The sequence below is a fragment of the Alligator mississippiensis genome, chromosome 2, assembly GCF_030867095.1.
Source record: "Alligator mississippiensis isolate rAllMis1 chromosome 2, rAllMis1, whole genome shotgun sequence".
Classification (NCBI taxonomy): domain Eukaryota; kingdom Metazoa; phylum Chordata; order Crocodylia; family Alligatoridae; genus Alligator; species Alligator mississippiensis.
In genome coordinates this window covers 192,660,139-192,676,745 of record NC_081825.1, presented here as the reverse complement: position 1 = coordinate 192,676,745, position 16,607 = coordinate 192,660,139, and the positions used below count along the sequence as shown (strand labels likewise).

The window sequence follows — 16,607 nt, the reverse complement described above, 5'->3', positions numbered from 1 at the left end:
AGCCTGCCTGCCTGAGCTGTACAAGGGCCTGGTGCTTCCCTCTGCAGCTGCAATGGGAGCTGGTGCTTCCCTCTGTGGCTGTGATGCCCTCCAGGACTGCCTGGGCTGGGTGCTGCCTGGGGGGCGCTGCCACTGAAGCAGAGGGAAGCACCGGTTCCCCCACAGCTTAGGGACCACTTAGCCTGTCACTAGCTCTCCCCTCACCCCCCACTGCGGGAGTGCTCTAAGGATTGGGCCCCCACCCTTGTGTATGTGCCATGGGGGTTTAGTTCAGTTTAATTCTCCCTAAATTGAAACGGTGGGTTTTTAAAAACCCATTGTTTCAATTTAGAGAGAACTAAACTGAATTAAATCCCCATCATGTGTGCAAGCACTCTTGTGGCCTATATCAGAATACAGTACAGCACTCACACTATTCTGTGAGCTTCAGCTTTATTTTAATATGCTCTGTGACAGTATTTCTCTTATGTTTCTATCTAGAGTAGCACTCCTATCATGCTATATTCTTCATATGTATCAGACATTTAGCCTGCTAAACGTATTTCATTTCTGAAACTGGGTTTCTTCCTAACATTTGTGGCTTAGCGCATTACCTCTCACTATCAGTCTGTGTCCATCACTTTCTCAACTCAGAAAACAATGCTCTTCTGCAATCTGTGTAAGCTTTTGAAGTCTTTATACTTTACAGATATTTAGTGACATCTTAGAGCCAGTTATTTGTACCTTCGCTCAGCTTTCATTACCCTGCCTTCTGCTTTAGTGTCCTTAGCTTAAAAGCTTAGCTAGGTTCATTTGTTCTTGACTCATTAGCCAAAGAATTATAAAGTGAGGCTCACCACCTGGCTCTGATGAAGTCAGTGGGGGTTTGGGCACTGATGTATGCCAATAAGTAAAATATTCATTATGCAGATATTGAGAGAAAGTTGGATGGGCCCAGAACATTTGACTTCACACAGCGTTCCCCAAAACAATTCCAGTATCAGCCTACACGATCCTATGTAATTTTTGTTTCTGTAACAGTCATTTTTAAAACACTAATTAAACTTTAAATAGAAATGAATCTACCATTGGAACAGTTTTTGAAGCAGAGACAACTATTACCTAGACCTCCTGGAAGTGCCTTCACCACGTGTTTCAGCTGTGCTATTTCCAAGGCCTCCCAGAGCACGCTGTCTGTGCATTTCTTTTCTGGGTCCAAATTAAACCTGTGGTTAAATGCAGTTTAAAATGATAAGCAACATCACCTTCACAAATACATGGCTCCTACACTCATTTTTTCCAATACAGCTGTAGGGTCATATACAAGATGATCCAGCCTTGTGCTGAACTATGAAACACAAACACAGCACTAGAGCGGAACCATAGCCGTAAATTAAAAAACAGGTGTTATCAACCACTCTGAGTGTTACCATAGCTTAGTATTATCCACAATGAGCAAAAACAAGCATCTTTTTTTTTCCCTGTCATATCGCATTGCTGAAAACAACACAATATTCAGGAATAAGACTCACTGCAGTGTGCAAAACTTTACGTTTACTTTATACTGCTACTGCATATGTTGTGAATGCCCAACGTTGGCCCAAATAAAATAGGCAAACAAACAAAATAAATGTATTTAGTCACTGTATTTTCAGATCTAAATGATTCGTGCCCTTTTCGTACGAGCACAGTAATGTGCCCCAGTCTCATATTTTTTCATAGAGGCAAATTTGCCAAACTGCAGCAGTTTCCAACTCGTGATGAAATAAATTTCAGTCCAATTACAAAAATGTCCAGCTGTTTAGGTGATATCACCCAAGGGTCAGATTATTTCTTTTGGTTGAAAATTCCATAGGATGGAAACTTTTTGAAGCTCTCTTTGTCAAGCTCCCACTGTGACTTTCCCTCCGAAGAAAGAGGTTTTGATTTTCATGGAAGATAGAATGGGACAAGGCCTGAAAAACTAACAGAGCATGAGGCTCCAAAATCAACATATCCTAAGCCTCTCCTTCCAGGATTTCCCTTGTCTTTCTCTCTCCTTTTTCTGGTGCCATGGCTATTCACCTTGCATACCTTACCATGTCAAAGGAAGTTTCAAGGTATGGAAACTAATGGTGCTTAACCAGCCTGCTAGCTGATCTACTGGGTCCAGATGGCAGAAGACAGTGACTACTGCCAGGATCCTTCATATATAGGATATGCCCTGGCCCTTGCACCTCCTTTTAGCTAGGGGAGCACTGACTGGGTTCCAGGATCTGTGAAGGTGGTCTCTGGGAAGATACCTGACAGAAGCACACTGACGAGACAATGCTCCCCTCTTTTCAATTTATGGAGGAGCAGCATCAGCTCCTTTACTCAGATAGTTTGCTCCTGCCACCTCTGTGAAAAACATAATCTATGATAATTGATATCCTAACCATTTCTTGCAGCTTGTGCTTAATACTTACCGGATTGTGCCGCTGAACAAAATTGGGTCTTGGAGAATGATTGACAGCCTGGATCTCAGTGTCTGTAAAGGGAGCTTAGCAATGTCTATACCATCAATGATAATCCTCCCTGTTCAGAAGAACATTGAGAGTCTGTTGTATTTGTTTGCCACATCACACCAATAGCAACCAACCTTACCTGACTGGTTAACAGCTTGCAGTATGTTATAGAATGGGGTGGCAACATATGGATCTGGCCCACAGATGTGGGGCTTTGGTGGCAAGTGGCAGTGTGGGGGGCTCCTGCTGCAGGCACTCTCCCCATGCAAAGACGAGCAGTGATGGTGGCTGAGTCCTAGCACTTGCTTTCCTGCCCACCTCTGACCCAGGTTGTCACACTGGTCCGCAGCCAAAAAAAAGGTTGCCTACGCTTGATGAAAGTAAGCGTGCAGGACTATATTAATCAGGGAAATGAGTTTCTGGTCATCAGAGAGCACAGTTCTCTTGAGACTAAAACATAGTTGAGAAGGGTTTGGGAGCTGCCTGTAACATTTTATGAATGTTATACGTTTACCTGTCTGTTTATTCTTTATTTTGTTGTTTGCTAGATGTTTACAAAAGGCTAATTCAAGCAGGAGTCCATGCACATATGCAGGAGAGGGACCAAACACTTCAGATATTCCTGTTACTGATATTGAAAGGACACTGAAGGTATCACCCACCTGGATGTTTTACCTTTGACTATGTTGGGCATAGAATGCAATCTAGCTTCAGGGTAAGGAAGCCTGGATTTCCCGGTAGGAAAATGGAACAGAGCTTTGAGGTTGATGAGAGAGAGGCCCAGAAGCACAGGGCAGGCAGGGAGTGAGATAGGGAGTGCTAAGAAGCAGACTGGGAGTGCTAAGTAGCAGACAGCCAAAGGAGACAGGGGTGTTTAAGATAAGCAAGGTCTACCTAAACTGTAGGTAATGCAAGTGTGTGTCTAGATTTTTTGTTAAGTAAACCTCTTTTTCTTTGGTTAAGTTTAATTCCTTGCCTCTCATCTGTATTTTTGTAACAAATTAACTAAAAGAAAATCTAGCTCCACGAAGCACAGAAAAAAAGTCCAGCTTCAGAAAAAAGTCTAGCTTCTTTGATTGGTTGCTGATGTACACGTGCAGTTTTGGGGAATGAAGTTTCTTTTTACTGGCGTTACTTAGGAACATCATGAGCAGTATATGCATCTGCAAACAAAAAATAGTCAAATTGCCTTTATTTCCAGAGGGGCTGAAATAGACATCTGACCCAGCCTGTTGCACCTGAGAATCTCCCTATATACATACATGTAGTAGTTCCAAATGGTAATGTTTACTCCTCTCACACATCAACCATGAGATTACTGGCTCACAGAGGAAGTCATGGCTGGGATGGAATTTGTAAATGAAGTAGGGAGATAGGTCTTTGGAAGTTGGATCCAGGAAAGAATCATCTAGTTGGATCCAGGATGAGTAAAAAAAAACAACCCTCTAGCTTATTTCTGAAGCTTCAAACAGCATCTTTTCTTTTCTCTCTATTGCTTTTAAACACTATGTATGTTGATAAGCTTTAGAAATAAAAATGTGATCTCTCTGCATCGCACCTCTCCTTTTAATGTAAATTAGCTTGCCATGTTTACAAACTAATGAGAGAAGACTGACATGATGCAAGAAGAACCCCATTTTTACTAGATTATCCTGATATAACTGTATGGAAGTCTAGCTTTGGACACAGCTTATAGGACCTCACTCCTGATCCCCCTGAAATCACTGAGTTTCAAAGAATCAGATCCAGGCCTTGAACAAAACAAATATTGGAACTCAATATGAATTGTTTAAAAACACACTTCAAGTTCTTTTTTTATTCTTAATGAGAACTTTTGTGGCTGTTCATGGCATTAGAATAGATCTAGCAAATGGAATGAGGTTTCATATTGATTCTGGATTATCAGGATGATTGAAACTGATGAAAGGCATGCGACTTCTTACTTTAAATAAGGCCAATAATGGGTGTGTCTACAGGAGACACTACTGTGCAATGGTTACTGTCCATTTATTTAGTACTTGTTATAAACAAGTTATAAACAAGTACTTGTTATAAACAAGTACTAAACACATATATGCAAGTATAAACAAGTACTAAATAAATGGGCAGTAACTGGAGTTACTACGCATTAGTGCCAGTGCATGCCTTTTAAGTGACACTACTCCAAAGAAGCCTAATATTACTGCGCAGTAGTGTCTCAGCATGATTTTTATCACATGACATCACTGCACAGTAGTATCAATCTACTGTGCAGTCAGCGTCTTGTACAGATGTGCCCAATGTCTAGCACAATTTTATTGCCTTTATAATTCGAAACTGCTGGTCATAGACAATGAGAGATCAAAGTTGATTCCTCAAGAGTCAACTGTCACCAGAAGGACAGATGTGTGCCTACCTTCAAAGGTGTCAACCATTCTGAAGAAAGCAAGAGAGAAGGAGGATTTCCCACTGCCTGTTCTGCCACAGATTCCAATCTACAACACAGAAACAAGATGATTAAATATTATATGATCAGAAGACGATAACACCTGAAGGGTTTACAACAAACATCTCAACTGAAATTCAGGTCCCAGTGAAGTCAATGGCCAACATGAACCAACTTGGAGATGGGAGTGGAGGGTGGGTGTCCAAAATTTCATCTTTTGTTCTTTAAAGAAGAATACCATCATTTAGGGTTAAAGTATGGGTAGCCTTCCAGGACAGTCCTAAAGAGGAATCCGTCACAGTGGACCTTTCAGAACACAGGGAGAGCTGACTAATGCTGACAGGAGAGCTTGGTACTCCAGAGGAGGAACTTCTGGGTGGAACAATTTCTTTAACAGTGGGACAGACATGTAACATTAAACAGGGGAGGCTATTGAAGCTTTTTATGGTTTGTATGGGATACTTTGAATAGGGACGATCCTGCCTCAGGCACGGGGTTGGACTAGATGATCTCTGGAGGTCCCTTCCAGCCCTACTTCTCTATGATTCTATGAACAAGCGACAAAAAAGGAGAAACAGGATAAGGGTCAGTAAGCCATTCGGGAATGCTGAAAGTGTGTCTATCCTCTGCAAGGGTCAGTGCCCCTTATTTTGTGCCCTGTGTCCCACAGCAAAACACTATGAAGTTGCCAGGTCATAGAAATGATCATTGAAGTGATCACAGAAGGGTAAGGCTGGAAGGGACCTTCAAAAGTCATCTAGTTGAATCCCCTGCCTGAAGCTAGATCACTGCAATCCAAACTATCCCATACAATCCATAATCTAAACCCTACATCAACCCTGACACAACACAGACCTAACCTGCCACAGGTAAAGCAGAGGGACCACAGCAGCCAACATCTTGCTTTTATGAGGTTGTCAATATATGCTTAAGAAATTCCAGCTAGAGGGCCATGCCCCCTACTACAGAGGAAGGCAAAACCCCCCACTGTCAATATCAATCTGAACATGGAGAGGTATCGTACAGTTCCACCTTTTCACTGTAACAGGATATATATGGAAGGCATCAGTGCAAAACTATAAAAGAAAATTAGAACAAAAGCTGGTATAATAGTATCCGAACTGGATGAAACAATTTTGAAAATATTTGGCAGACAAGAAACTTTGGATCCATTCATAAAAAATATCTGGCTACATTCCCACAAGTCTTTGATTTTATCAACTGGTCTGATAGTTGGTCAGTGAATGATCAACTAGTGAATGAATCATTTTTTTCAAATCACCCATACTATTTTACCTTTTGTCCTGGAGAAAGGTGAGCATTGACATGTTTCAGGACTGGCTTTAGGTTGCTGTCATAACGGACACTCAGGTTCTGTATTTGGATCTCGCCTCGGTCGGGCCAGTTCTGAGGAATCTGTGATGGAGCTGTGCCCAGGGCAGAAAACACCCCAACTTGTGATCACTTCATCAACTCATTAAGTGTTTGCATAAGTTATTGTTTGCAACACCACAAATCATTAATCTTTTAACAAGCTATTTTCTTAAGCTTTACAATACCACACTTACAAAGAAGTCCTTCATATTTTTCAGCTTCTGTTTTTAGAAGGCCATTGATTCTTTTCACTGCTCCCAACTGGATTTCCATATCTGCCAAGTTCCGAACCATCCAATTCAGGTAGTTAGACACCTGAAGTCAAATAAATAAATAAATAAATAAATAAAACACATTTAGTACTTACAGTTGATATGAAACACTAGGAGAGAAACATATTGGAAGATCATTTGGCCAGTGAAAATTTTAATCCCTTCAGGATAGCTTTTGATTGTTTTCATGTGAGCTCTAGGTCACAAAGCTTATGTGCGCTTGCTCCCTCTTTCTCTATATATAAATAGCTTGTTAAAAGTTTATATATATATTTACATATGGATGTAATTTAGTTAGTTTATAGTAAGGTGCAGATCTAACCTGCCTTCTGCTTTCATTTTATAGCTTCCCACCATGGATGTGTAGAGAGGAATCTTCCATTCTTCCTGTCTTTGCTTTTCTTCAGAACTTTCTTGTAAACCTTCAGAGCACAATCCCAACACTTGATTTGACTTACCATAAGGGCATAGGTTAGTCCTAAGCCCACAAGTCCTGAAGAGAGGGGATCCTTCCAATAGTTGGTAATAGAAGTGACGGCAGCTATAAGAACCACACATGCACCAATGTATTCCTGAAGGAATAGGAAAAGGTGCCATCATTAATTTGCTGCCTGTGCAAAGGTTTTCAACAGATTCCATTTGAAATGCTAGACCCTTGTGCACACTAAACCCTTCAGCTAAGGATGAAATGCAGTCAGAAAAATTTAAAACACCTATGCACACAACCGGCTTATTCATGCATTCTTATTGCCGCTTTCTTTGTTCCATCTCTCCCATTCCTCCCTCTGGTCTGTAATAGCTCCTGCTGATTTCCTGCTCTGTGTTAAGTCAGGCCTGGTGTTAACCCTTTTTTTTTTGGTACTAGTAAATTATTTCAGGTAGATGCAGGATTTTTGTACTGAAACGGTTTTACTGAAACAGTCTAGCAAGGATGCAGTTAAACTTTAAATGGGGATAGTTTATCTACTAAAGATATGGGGACTAGCTTTAGGGCTGTGCGAAAGGGCACCGTTCTGTTTCAACTTGCATTTCAACGTTTCGAATTTTGTTTTGATTCGAAACCGCTGTTCCGTTTCATTTTGTCGAAACAGTTTTGCTGTTTCGACACTGTTTCAATGCTGTTTTGACTTTTCGCCCATAGGCTATAATGGAGAAGCTTGAAACAGCCTATAAATTTGTCATTGTTGGCCTGATTTGGATGAAACTTGCAGAAATAGTAGCCCCTTCTGAGGGCATGAAGCTTGCCAAGTTTCAAGGAGATAGGTGCAGGGGTTTGGGGGAAACTGCACCTCAAATCTTGAAAGCAAAAAACTCATGTCACATGTATGTGTTAAGTCACAGCAGGGTCAAAACTGCAGGAATGCTAGCCCCTTCTGAGCCCATGAAACCTGCCAAGTTTCAAGGAGATAGGTGCAGGGGTTTGGGGGAAACTACCTCAAGCTGCAGACAAGCAAAACTCATGACAAGGCTGACTGTGTGTGTTAAGGCGCAGCAGGGTGAAAGCTGCAGGGATGCTGGCCCCTACTGAGGCCACGAAGCCTGTTGGCTGTCAAGGAGATAGGTGCAGGGCTTCTGGGACCCTGCACCTCTGGCTGCTGACAAGCAAAACTCGTGACATGGGTGCTTGTGGGACTGTCTGTCGTGGGGCACAGGGGGGTGAAAACTGCAGACTTGCTAGGCCCTGCTGCGGCCACGAAGCCTGCAAGCTGTCAAGGAGATAGGTGTAGGAGGAGTCTGGGTTCTGGGGCTGTGCACCTGTAGCTGCTGACAGGCAAAACTTGTGACATGGCTGGGTGACAGTGTGTGTGTGTTAAGGTGTGCCCTCACACAACTGACAGCAGGGCAGAAAGCAGGGCAGTTCAAACAATGCTGCCTTTTATGCAGTTTTTCCATCCCTCCCCCAGAGCACTGGGATTGGAAGAGACCTCAGGAAAGGATGACAGTCATTGGCCAGCTACACAGTCCAGAATGAGAGCACTCCTTCCCCCTCTCTTTCCCCTCCCTCTCCTTACTTTAGTTTCTGTTTCCCTGCAGGCAAGCCCAGCTTGAGCTTTGAAACATTTTGAAAATTTTGAAATGTTTCGACTTGCCTTGCTTTGCTTCGAGGCTGTTTCAAAGCTCTCTGTTTCATTTCTATTTTGCTATTTCGAGCTTGAAATGAGTCAAAACAGTGTCGAAACAAAACTGTCGGCAAAATTTCGCACCGCCCTACTAACTATACTTGTGCAAGCACCATTATACAATATAACTGTGTCCACACTATGGAGGGGCTTATACAATTAAACTGATATCATTAAAATAGTATGTTTTCTGGAAGTCGGCAAGGCTTTTCATGTGAGGTCTGTGGGGCAGAAATAGTCTTATTTTATGTTTGTGAAGAGCAGGGATGTTAGACTCATTTGGCATGGCAGGCTGGATATGGACCATAGGGCTTCTCTTGGGTTGGACAACTCATCTCCATCAGCAAAGGGAACAGTGGTGGTGTTAACCCCTCAGATGCTGGCTCCACCAACACAGTGACTCTGGGCTCTACAGGAGTTAATGCCACTGCTGCTTGCCCCATTGCCACAAAATTGTGTCTTGAATGGAGACGGGGATGCCAAAATTTGGTTGTGGGAAAAATGGCATCAGCATTAGCCCTTGTGGCTGCTGGAGCTCCTGTGTTGGTGGGGCCAGCACCTGGGTGGGGTAGGAAAAAACCACCACCAGTTGCCTCTCCACCGCAGAACTGCATCCCTAACAGGCTTTGTAACCTGGGATTTTGGTGGCAAAGTGAGTAGTGGCATTGTTAACCCTGCTGATAGGAGTTAATGTCACTTGCCCCACCAGAGGCCCCATATGTTTTTCATCTCTGGTGTACAGAATAATACAGCACTGGTCATGATTAGGGTTTCTACATACCACTGTAGTGCAAATAATGATACAGACCACAGGCTGGGCACTTTCATTCAAATCACCGAAAAGGTTACACACATTTAGGCAGCAAATTACCAGTGTGTGTAAAAGTCTAAAAACATAACATGCACATTGTCATGCAATACATGTGCTGCTCTATCTAAACTGCATATGAAATGAGCCCACTTTATAGCATGACTAATTACAGCCATGCACTGCAAAAACAGGCACAAGTGCTAACACTTGCACACCCCTACAGGCTCTTTGCATTGCTTCCCTGAAGGCTCATTTTTAACCAGCCATTTATTGGACTAACCTGCTGTACTGAGCAGCTACACTATGGAGGGAACAGGCATGCAGAAAGCCTTTGGCTAATCCAAGCAGTGTTGAGGCCAAATCTTTCTACGCATTCCTATGCAAACAGAAAGCACCATCACAAGGAAATTCAGTAGGGGCAGTTAGATGACAAAACCAAGTGCTGACAAGCATAGCTGTGTAGGGGGGGGGCTGCACAGTTGGGCAAGTTTTCATTAAAAGTACCTATATAACAGTCCTGTCAATTCAGGTTCATGATGTAACTGTTTTCTTACCAACTTGTACATAATTTGCAATGAAATTACATAGCTACATAATTAGAACAGTTTCTCCAGCTTGTGTCTGATTTTCTCTGCTGTTGTCCTCAGAGGTCATTTCATTTTACAGATGAAGAGACAAAGTCAGTTGCCTCAGTAGTCTCATGCTGAATCCAGCCAATTACATTGTGAAGATTTTTTTTTAAGATTATGAAGGCAGTGTGCGAGAAACCAAATATATACCACATAGTGTCTACCATGCTTAAATCAGCAGATGTTTGAACAGTGAGCAACCTGGGTAGTTTAAAATGCCTTAGCTGGATGGGAGAAACAAGGGGATAACTTTTATTGGACCAACTTTAGAGTTAGGAGATAGGCACAATCAATATTTTATACAAATGATAAGCTTTCAGGCACAAAGTGCCCTTCTGGATGGGTGATTTGAGTTTCTTCCACTGTGAGGATACAACAAATCAGATACCAAAGTAGGGCAGATTACTGCTATGTGCACCAGCAGTGTCTGGACCACAGCAAAGCATAAGCACTTATGCACAAAGGGTAAAATACTTGCCATGCGAACTTCCAGCCATCGATTGGCTGCTGTGAGAAAAAGGGAAGCAATGTTGTTGGAATCCGTATACTCAAGGAGCTTCTGTCGGAACCGGGCTTCATACCTTCAAAAAGAAGAGTGGCAAAACAAGGAGTGATTTTGGAGAGAAAATAACACAAAATAAAAAGGGGTTTGTGGGTCCTATTTTCAAGAGGTATTTATCTTAGCCTCCAAGTCAGCATGCCAAAAGGTTGGAACATCCCCTGGCCCACATGAGAAATTCAAGCAGTATTTGCAAGTCCAGACAGGGGAGTGGTCGGCTGAGTTACTGCACAGTTGCACTGAGGAATGACTATTTTGTGACGTTGACTGCGCAGTAGCTTGTGATTACTGCACAGTAGCGTCACGTCATGCTTTCTGCCACATGACACTATTGTGCAGTACTCACAAGCTACTGTGCAGTCAGTATCTTGTCTAGACACGGCCAGTGGGTGCATCTACATGTGCACGGATGTGCTTCTCTTGATGCGCATTAAATTTAGTACCTCCAATATGAGTACCTCCATATGAATGCACGTTAGGCTGCCCTAATGCACAAGTACCAAAAGTGCACTTTTTTTAGTGACATTTAATGCTCAGTAGCCTATTTTACTGTTCATTAACGTATTTGCATCATTTTTACGTGATGCTTTAATGCACAGTCAAATAGGTTACTGTGCAATAAAGCGCATGTGTATATGCATTCAGAGACCATAAAACTACTTAGGCACCTAGTAATCAGACTGATCTCACCCATGTGCCTCACTGCCACCTAAACTCTGTTGTGATCCAAATCTTTACTGGGAGTTGTATAAATCTCCTCAGTAAAATTACAACAATTTGCATGAATGATTGGGAGAAAACTTATAAATTAGTGAATCTTGTGAATTAGGCCATACTCCTGCAATGACTTTAGTGGGGCTGCATGGGTATATCAGGCTATTTGCTGGTATATGTTCTGAAGTTGGCAAATAGGCAAATCATGTTCCATTTGTACACCTGTTTTGACAGCTGTAAATAAAAAATAGTACTGGAGCATACTACATAGTCTACTGCCAAATGCACTGTAGAATATATTTTTTTAAATAAATGAATTCTTAGTTATAAAATACAGCTCTCTGCTAGTGAAATCTTTAAACAAACATGAGGGGCACAATCAATGTTTTGCACAAATGATAAGGCACACAGATAGTGTAGTTAAATTCCACTGTATATCAAATAAAAATGTTCTTTTACCCCTTTCCAAGCACAGCCCTCAAATGTCCAATAAAGTTACTTATCATATAAAGTTATTGGGCCTTTAGAAAAGGAGTGTGCTGCAGAGCTGTGGATTATTATGTTTAGGTTGCTCATACCTTATCCAACAACCAAGGTACAATAAAAGGCTAAGTAAGGATCCTGACGTGGTACAGTTCCCCAAGGGAATGTGTGGGGGTCTTGAACTGGAGACGGGAACAAACTTTCACTGTCAATAGAGTGCATCAAAATTCTAAGAATATTTCTACAAAAGCTGCTCCCAAAGCATCCAAGAATTTCAGGTCCCCCTGACGTACAAAGGAGCTTAACATCCTTTCTTCTGGAACCTTATGCTCACGGTTTATTTATTGTTTAGGGCAACTATATCAAAGTGTTCAAAGCACTGGGTAAGATGTGGACATGATATGTCAAACTTACACGCTGAAAGTTTATTTGTGGCTGCAGCAGCAACAATAGCAGCTGTCTTTCTGACAGCCTTCCTGGATCTTCATAAGTGTCTCTTCTTAGCCATTTTGAGCAAATACAGGGCAGCAAATAAACAACAGTAAGGACACTCCAAGAACAACTGGCACCTGCTAGCTACATGACTGGATCCTTGGGTTAGTGTGTTATTTTTAGGGATATAAGGACTGAGTATTTTGCTCAGGCCTGGCAGTCTAAACTCCACTGCTACTACTCATTAGGCAGCTGAAAAGCAAGGTTGTTCTAAAAATAGCCAAGAGGCAAGCCAACCCAGAAGACTGGCATGTAGATGGAATACACAACTTACTGGCAGTCTACTGCTAGTGGGGGGGTCACAGCCCCATCAGCTAGTCTGGGATTTCAAATAGATGAATAAGCATCACCTTCCTAAATTCTGAGCAGGCTTTGCTGGGCTGTTCATTTCACAGTGATAACAGGAAATCTAAAAGGACTGTTCTAAGCAACCAAGAGTATCAAGGAGATGGTACCAAGAGGATTTTTTTCTAACACAACCTGAAGCAGTGGAAGATTAATGCTCAAGAAGCCCTCTTCACTTCCTCCGAAGTAGAAGAGAATGAGAATAAAAGGGAAAGACAGAAATTCAATACCTGAAAGGTATAGTGAATTACATATCCTTTAAGGGGAACACAGCTGAACGAATACCAAGAAACTGGAGAATACCGTTATTCAAGAAATGAATAAAAAGTGTGTAAATAAGAATTAACAAAGAAATTACAGAGGTGCTCTCCTGTTACACTAGCCAAACAGCAGCAAGAATACCAATTTACTGTTGTGTCACTGAGCTCTAAGCTTGAAATCCTGATTGGGACGATTTAAATATGAAACACATTAAATCCAAGTATAAAGTTCTAAATTACCATTTTTCCTTAAAAAAAAAAGAGAGAAAAAATGAATTATACTATTCAATAGATATATAACTTTGTAGATAAAAAGTGCTATGTACTGTTATTGTAAAGTTTGTAAATTCAGCTTTCAGAATTATCACAAAAAATTGCAGAATTCAAAAGATGAGATGCTAGCAACGTTTAACTTTCATTTTACAGTTACGTTTAGCTGAGATTAGGTCCTGAAAGATGCCTGACTGACTAACTCAACATGAAAAACACAGATAATTCTGGGTCAGGGGAAACATAGTAAGTTCAGCAGAACTTTTACAAGTATCCTAAAATGGGAGATGGTGATCAGCATGTTTTAAAGCAAATACACCACTCTGTTGTACTAGATAATCTTAAACTGTTCCTGCTATGAAACAGAGGCAAGAAAGAACTTGGAAGACTGCAGGCTAAGGTTTTATTACTATTTGAATTCTTCATGAAATCCTGGATTTTCAGACATCAGCTTCTGTTCTTGCACTTGTAAATAAAATCCACAGGTAAATTTTTACTCCCACATCTTAAGTCACTGGAATGTCTAAGAATTCAATTTACTGATGTAAGCAGGTACTTACATCTTCTAGGACGTCTGAACAGCAACTATCTGCCCTTACAAAATTGCAGGGTAGAAGCTGAGGTCCCATGAAAGTCAGGCTGAACATATGGCTCATGATGTACATCCTGTATACTTCATATTTCAAAACAAAATAAACATTTCTTTCTTAAAAAGATACCTGAAAGCTCGTATAGTGGTTAGACCTTCCACAGTCTCTGAAAAATGGGAAAGCAACGGTAGCTGTGTGCTGTCATCCAACTGTTGTAGGTCCCTAGAAATGATGTTTAAAATTCAGCTTAAGTAGTACAGTTACTGCTTTAAAAAAGTCTCTCTAGTATCTTGGGGAATGAAATGAAACATCAGCAGAACAGAAGTATAAAATCACAAGGTGAAGAAGAAGAATGTGAAATAGATTCTGATGCAGAGCTCAGGATCCACTAACAGCAAGAGAGATGGTCCTCTGAAAGTAAGAGGACATTTCTTATTAAACTGTTACGTACATCATTGGAGCTCTGTGATGTCCTGTGGCACTTCACCCCTAGAAGGCAACTTGTTCATCCGTTCTAATTTCTCAGAGTTACTTACGAAACTTCATTTGAGTTTCAGTGAACTGGAATGGCTACTGTAACATTTCTGTATCAAAATTCACAGTGTACACAAACTAACAGCTACATTCTCACCTTTTCAGTGGGTTAAGCACCAGGATTAACAGGAGAGATACTAACAGAAATGATGAAAGGCAGGGATCCTCAGCTAATCCAGGTAATAAAATAAGAATCCACAATCCCTGTTCAAACCCTACTCATCACAATCCAGTCTGTGGATGATTTATTCTTCTGCAATTTCCCACTCAAATTGGTCCAAGAACTAAAACATCAAGATCTTAGATAGAGAATTGAAAGATCCTAGACACAGCCCTCCGAGCAGCCCCACAGAAGGTATGAGAGACTGATGCATCTTTTGGCAGCCTCAGAGAGCACTGCTGCTAACCATGCTCCATTCTTCTGTTTGCTTCCTGAGATTCTTTCTGCTTTGCTGCCATGTCTCTAGTTACTCCTAGGCTAAGTATAGAGACAGTCAAGCCCAAAGCAGAACTGATTCAATCTAGGCAGCATGGGCAACTGGTACTTCCTGAGTCAGGGGGGGTGGGGCAGGGCGAGGCGCTTGCCCCCTCAGCAGTCAAAGACTGTGGGGGGATGGGGGTCCCCCGTGGCTGATCCTGCTGACCAGGGGAGGGGGATTCCCCCATGGCCAATCCTGCAGACCTGGGGGAGGGGGTGGTCCCCTGTGGCCGATCCTACCGACCCACAGGTGGCAGCAGTGCACCCCTAGCACATCCGGGCATGCTTCTTGGAGAGCCCTGGGTGAGCGGGGTTGGCCATGGGGGGACCGCTTCTCCTAGCACCCCCACCCCCCAGCTGGCGCTCTCAGGGGGGACACCGGTGCTCTCGCCTGGCCCCCCTGCCAGGGAACGCTGGCTGACAGGGGGTGCACTAGCGCTCTCAGGGGGTGCAGGTATGCCCCTGTGCACCCCGTATGTGGCGCCACTGCTAGGTAGTTTCCTCTAAGCTATATAAGTTCATTTGATAACCAACTGAACTGATGCTCAGTTTTCAACTGGGAAAGGCAGGGAGAGGCCTGCACTGACCCATAACAATAGGCAGGGGCACTACAGCATGACTCCTAGCCTGCTGGTCATTGCCAGCCCAGCCATGTGTCTCCAATCCTGTGCTGTCCTCCCACAAGGGGTTGAGGAGCCCCCTGCCTGGGTGCTGGCTCACTTTGGGGGAAACCTCTCCCTCAGGGGGTTTCCCCCAGCCTGGGCTCCCCAGCTCAGGCAGCCTTGGGAAGCCGAGGGGAATTCCCCCTTCCCAGCTGCTGATTGCTTCAGTGGCTGCCACAGGAGAGAGGGAGAAGTCCTCTCAGCTGAGTGCCTACCCATACAGCCCAGCATGGGGGCACTGGGGAGCCCCTACCTTGGGGGGCTTCCCTCCACCCCAGCCCTGGGCAGCCCCAGGGAGCTTAGGGCAATTCTTCCCCTCCCGAACCCCACCATTGCTTGCCTTAGGTGTTGTGAATCTCAGGGATAGCCCTGGGCAGCCTCAGGGAGTGGTGGGAAATTCTTTCACTCCGCTGAAACTACTTTTGCCTCAGACTCACAGCAACTGAGGCAAAATTGGCTATGAAGGAGCAGAAGAATTTCCCTCTACTTCCTGAGGCTGCCTGAGCAGCTAAGGCAAGCAGCGGTGGGGTTGGGGAGAGGAAGAATTCCCCTCAGCTCCCTGGGGCTGCAGGACACTGGGCTGGGGTAAGGGAAAGCTCCCCAAGGTGGGGGCTCCCTGGTGCCCCCATGCTGGACTGCACAAGCAGGCACTTGGCCTGGAGAACTTCCCTCTCCCTCCTGTACCAGCCACTGAGGCAATCAGCAGCTGGGAAAGGGGAGGGGGGAGGGCTGCTGAACATTGAATATCCCCGACCACAGAGGCTTTCTCTCCCCCTATGTGCTGTGTAGACCATGGCTAGGGGGATCTGGGGGTCTGTTCCTCTTCCCTCCCCCTCCCCGTCCCTATGGGCTGATGGATGCATGCAAGAAGCAAGCTAAACACAGAGGGGTGAGGCAGTCCCTGCTCCACTGGAGCAGACAGCACAGCCCAGGGCTGCAAAGCATCCTGGGATGCTGGGGGAGGGTGAGTTAACTTGAACCAGGAAGGGGTCTGGGACAGAAGTTTCGCAAACCAGTTTGACCCTGATCAGTTCAGTCTGATACTACTTCCAACCAGGTTTACCTTAAACTGATTTCGGCCATTTTGAAAGTGGTTTATGTCCACTGAACTTCTGTTCTGTTAC

At 43.4% G+C, this 16,607-nt stretch overlaps 1 protein-coding gene across 4 annotated transcripts in view; it reads right to left on the bottom strand.

Annotated features, from left to right (window-relative positions):
* ABCC8 (ATP binding cassette subfamily C member 8) overlaps positions 1-16,607 on the bottom strand; it is a 154,203-nt gene that overhangs the window by 6,589 nt on the left and 131,007 nt on the right. For all 4 annotated transcript variants that reach the window (XM_006277172.4, XM_019477068.2, XM_019477069.2 and 1 more), the window contains 8 exons: positions 13,939-14,031; positions 10,575-10,677; positions 6,995-7,108; positions 6,459-6,579; positions 6,187-6,317; positions 4,861-4,939; positions 2,427-2,535; positions 1,102-1,205 (listed from right to left, as the gene is read on the bottom strand). In XM_006277172.4, the coding sequence (XP_006277234.2) occupies positions 1,102-1,205; positions 2,427-2,535; positions 4,861-4,939; positions 6,187-6,317; positions 6,459-6,579; positions 6,995-7,108; positions 10,575-10,677; positions 13,939-14,031 (854 nt within the window). The remainder of the gene's footprint in view (positions 1-1,101; positions 1,206-2,426; positions 2,536-4,860; positions 4,940-6,186; positions 6,318-6,458; positions 6,580-6,994; positions 7,109-10,574; positions 10,678-13,938; positions 14,032-16,607) is intronic.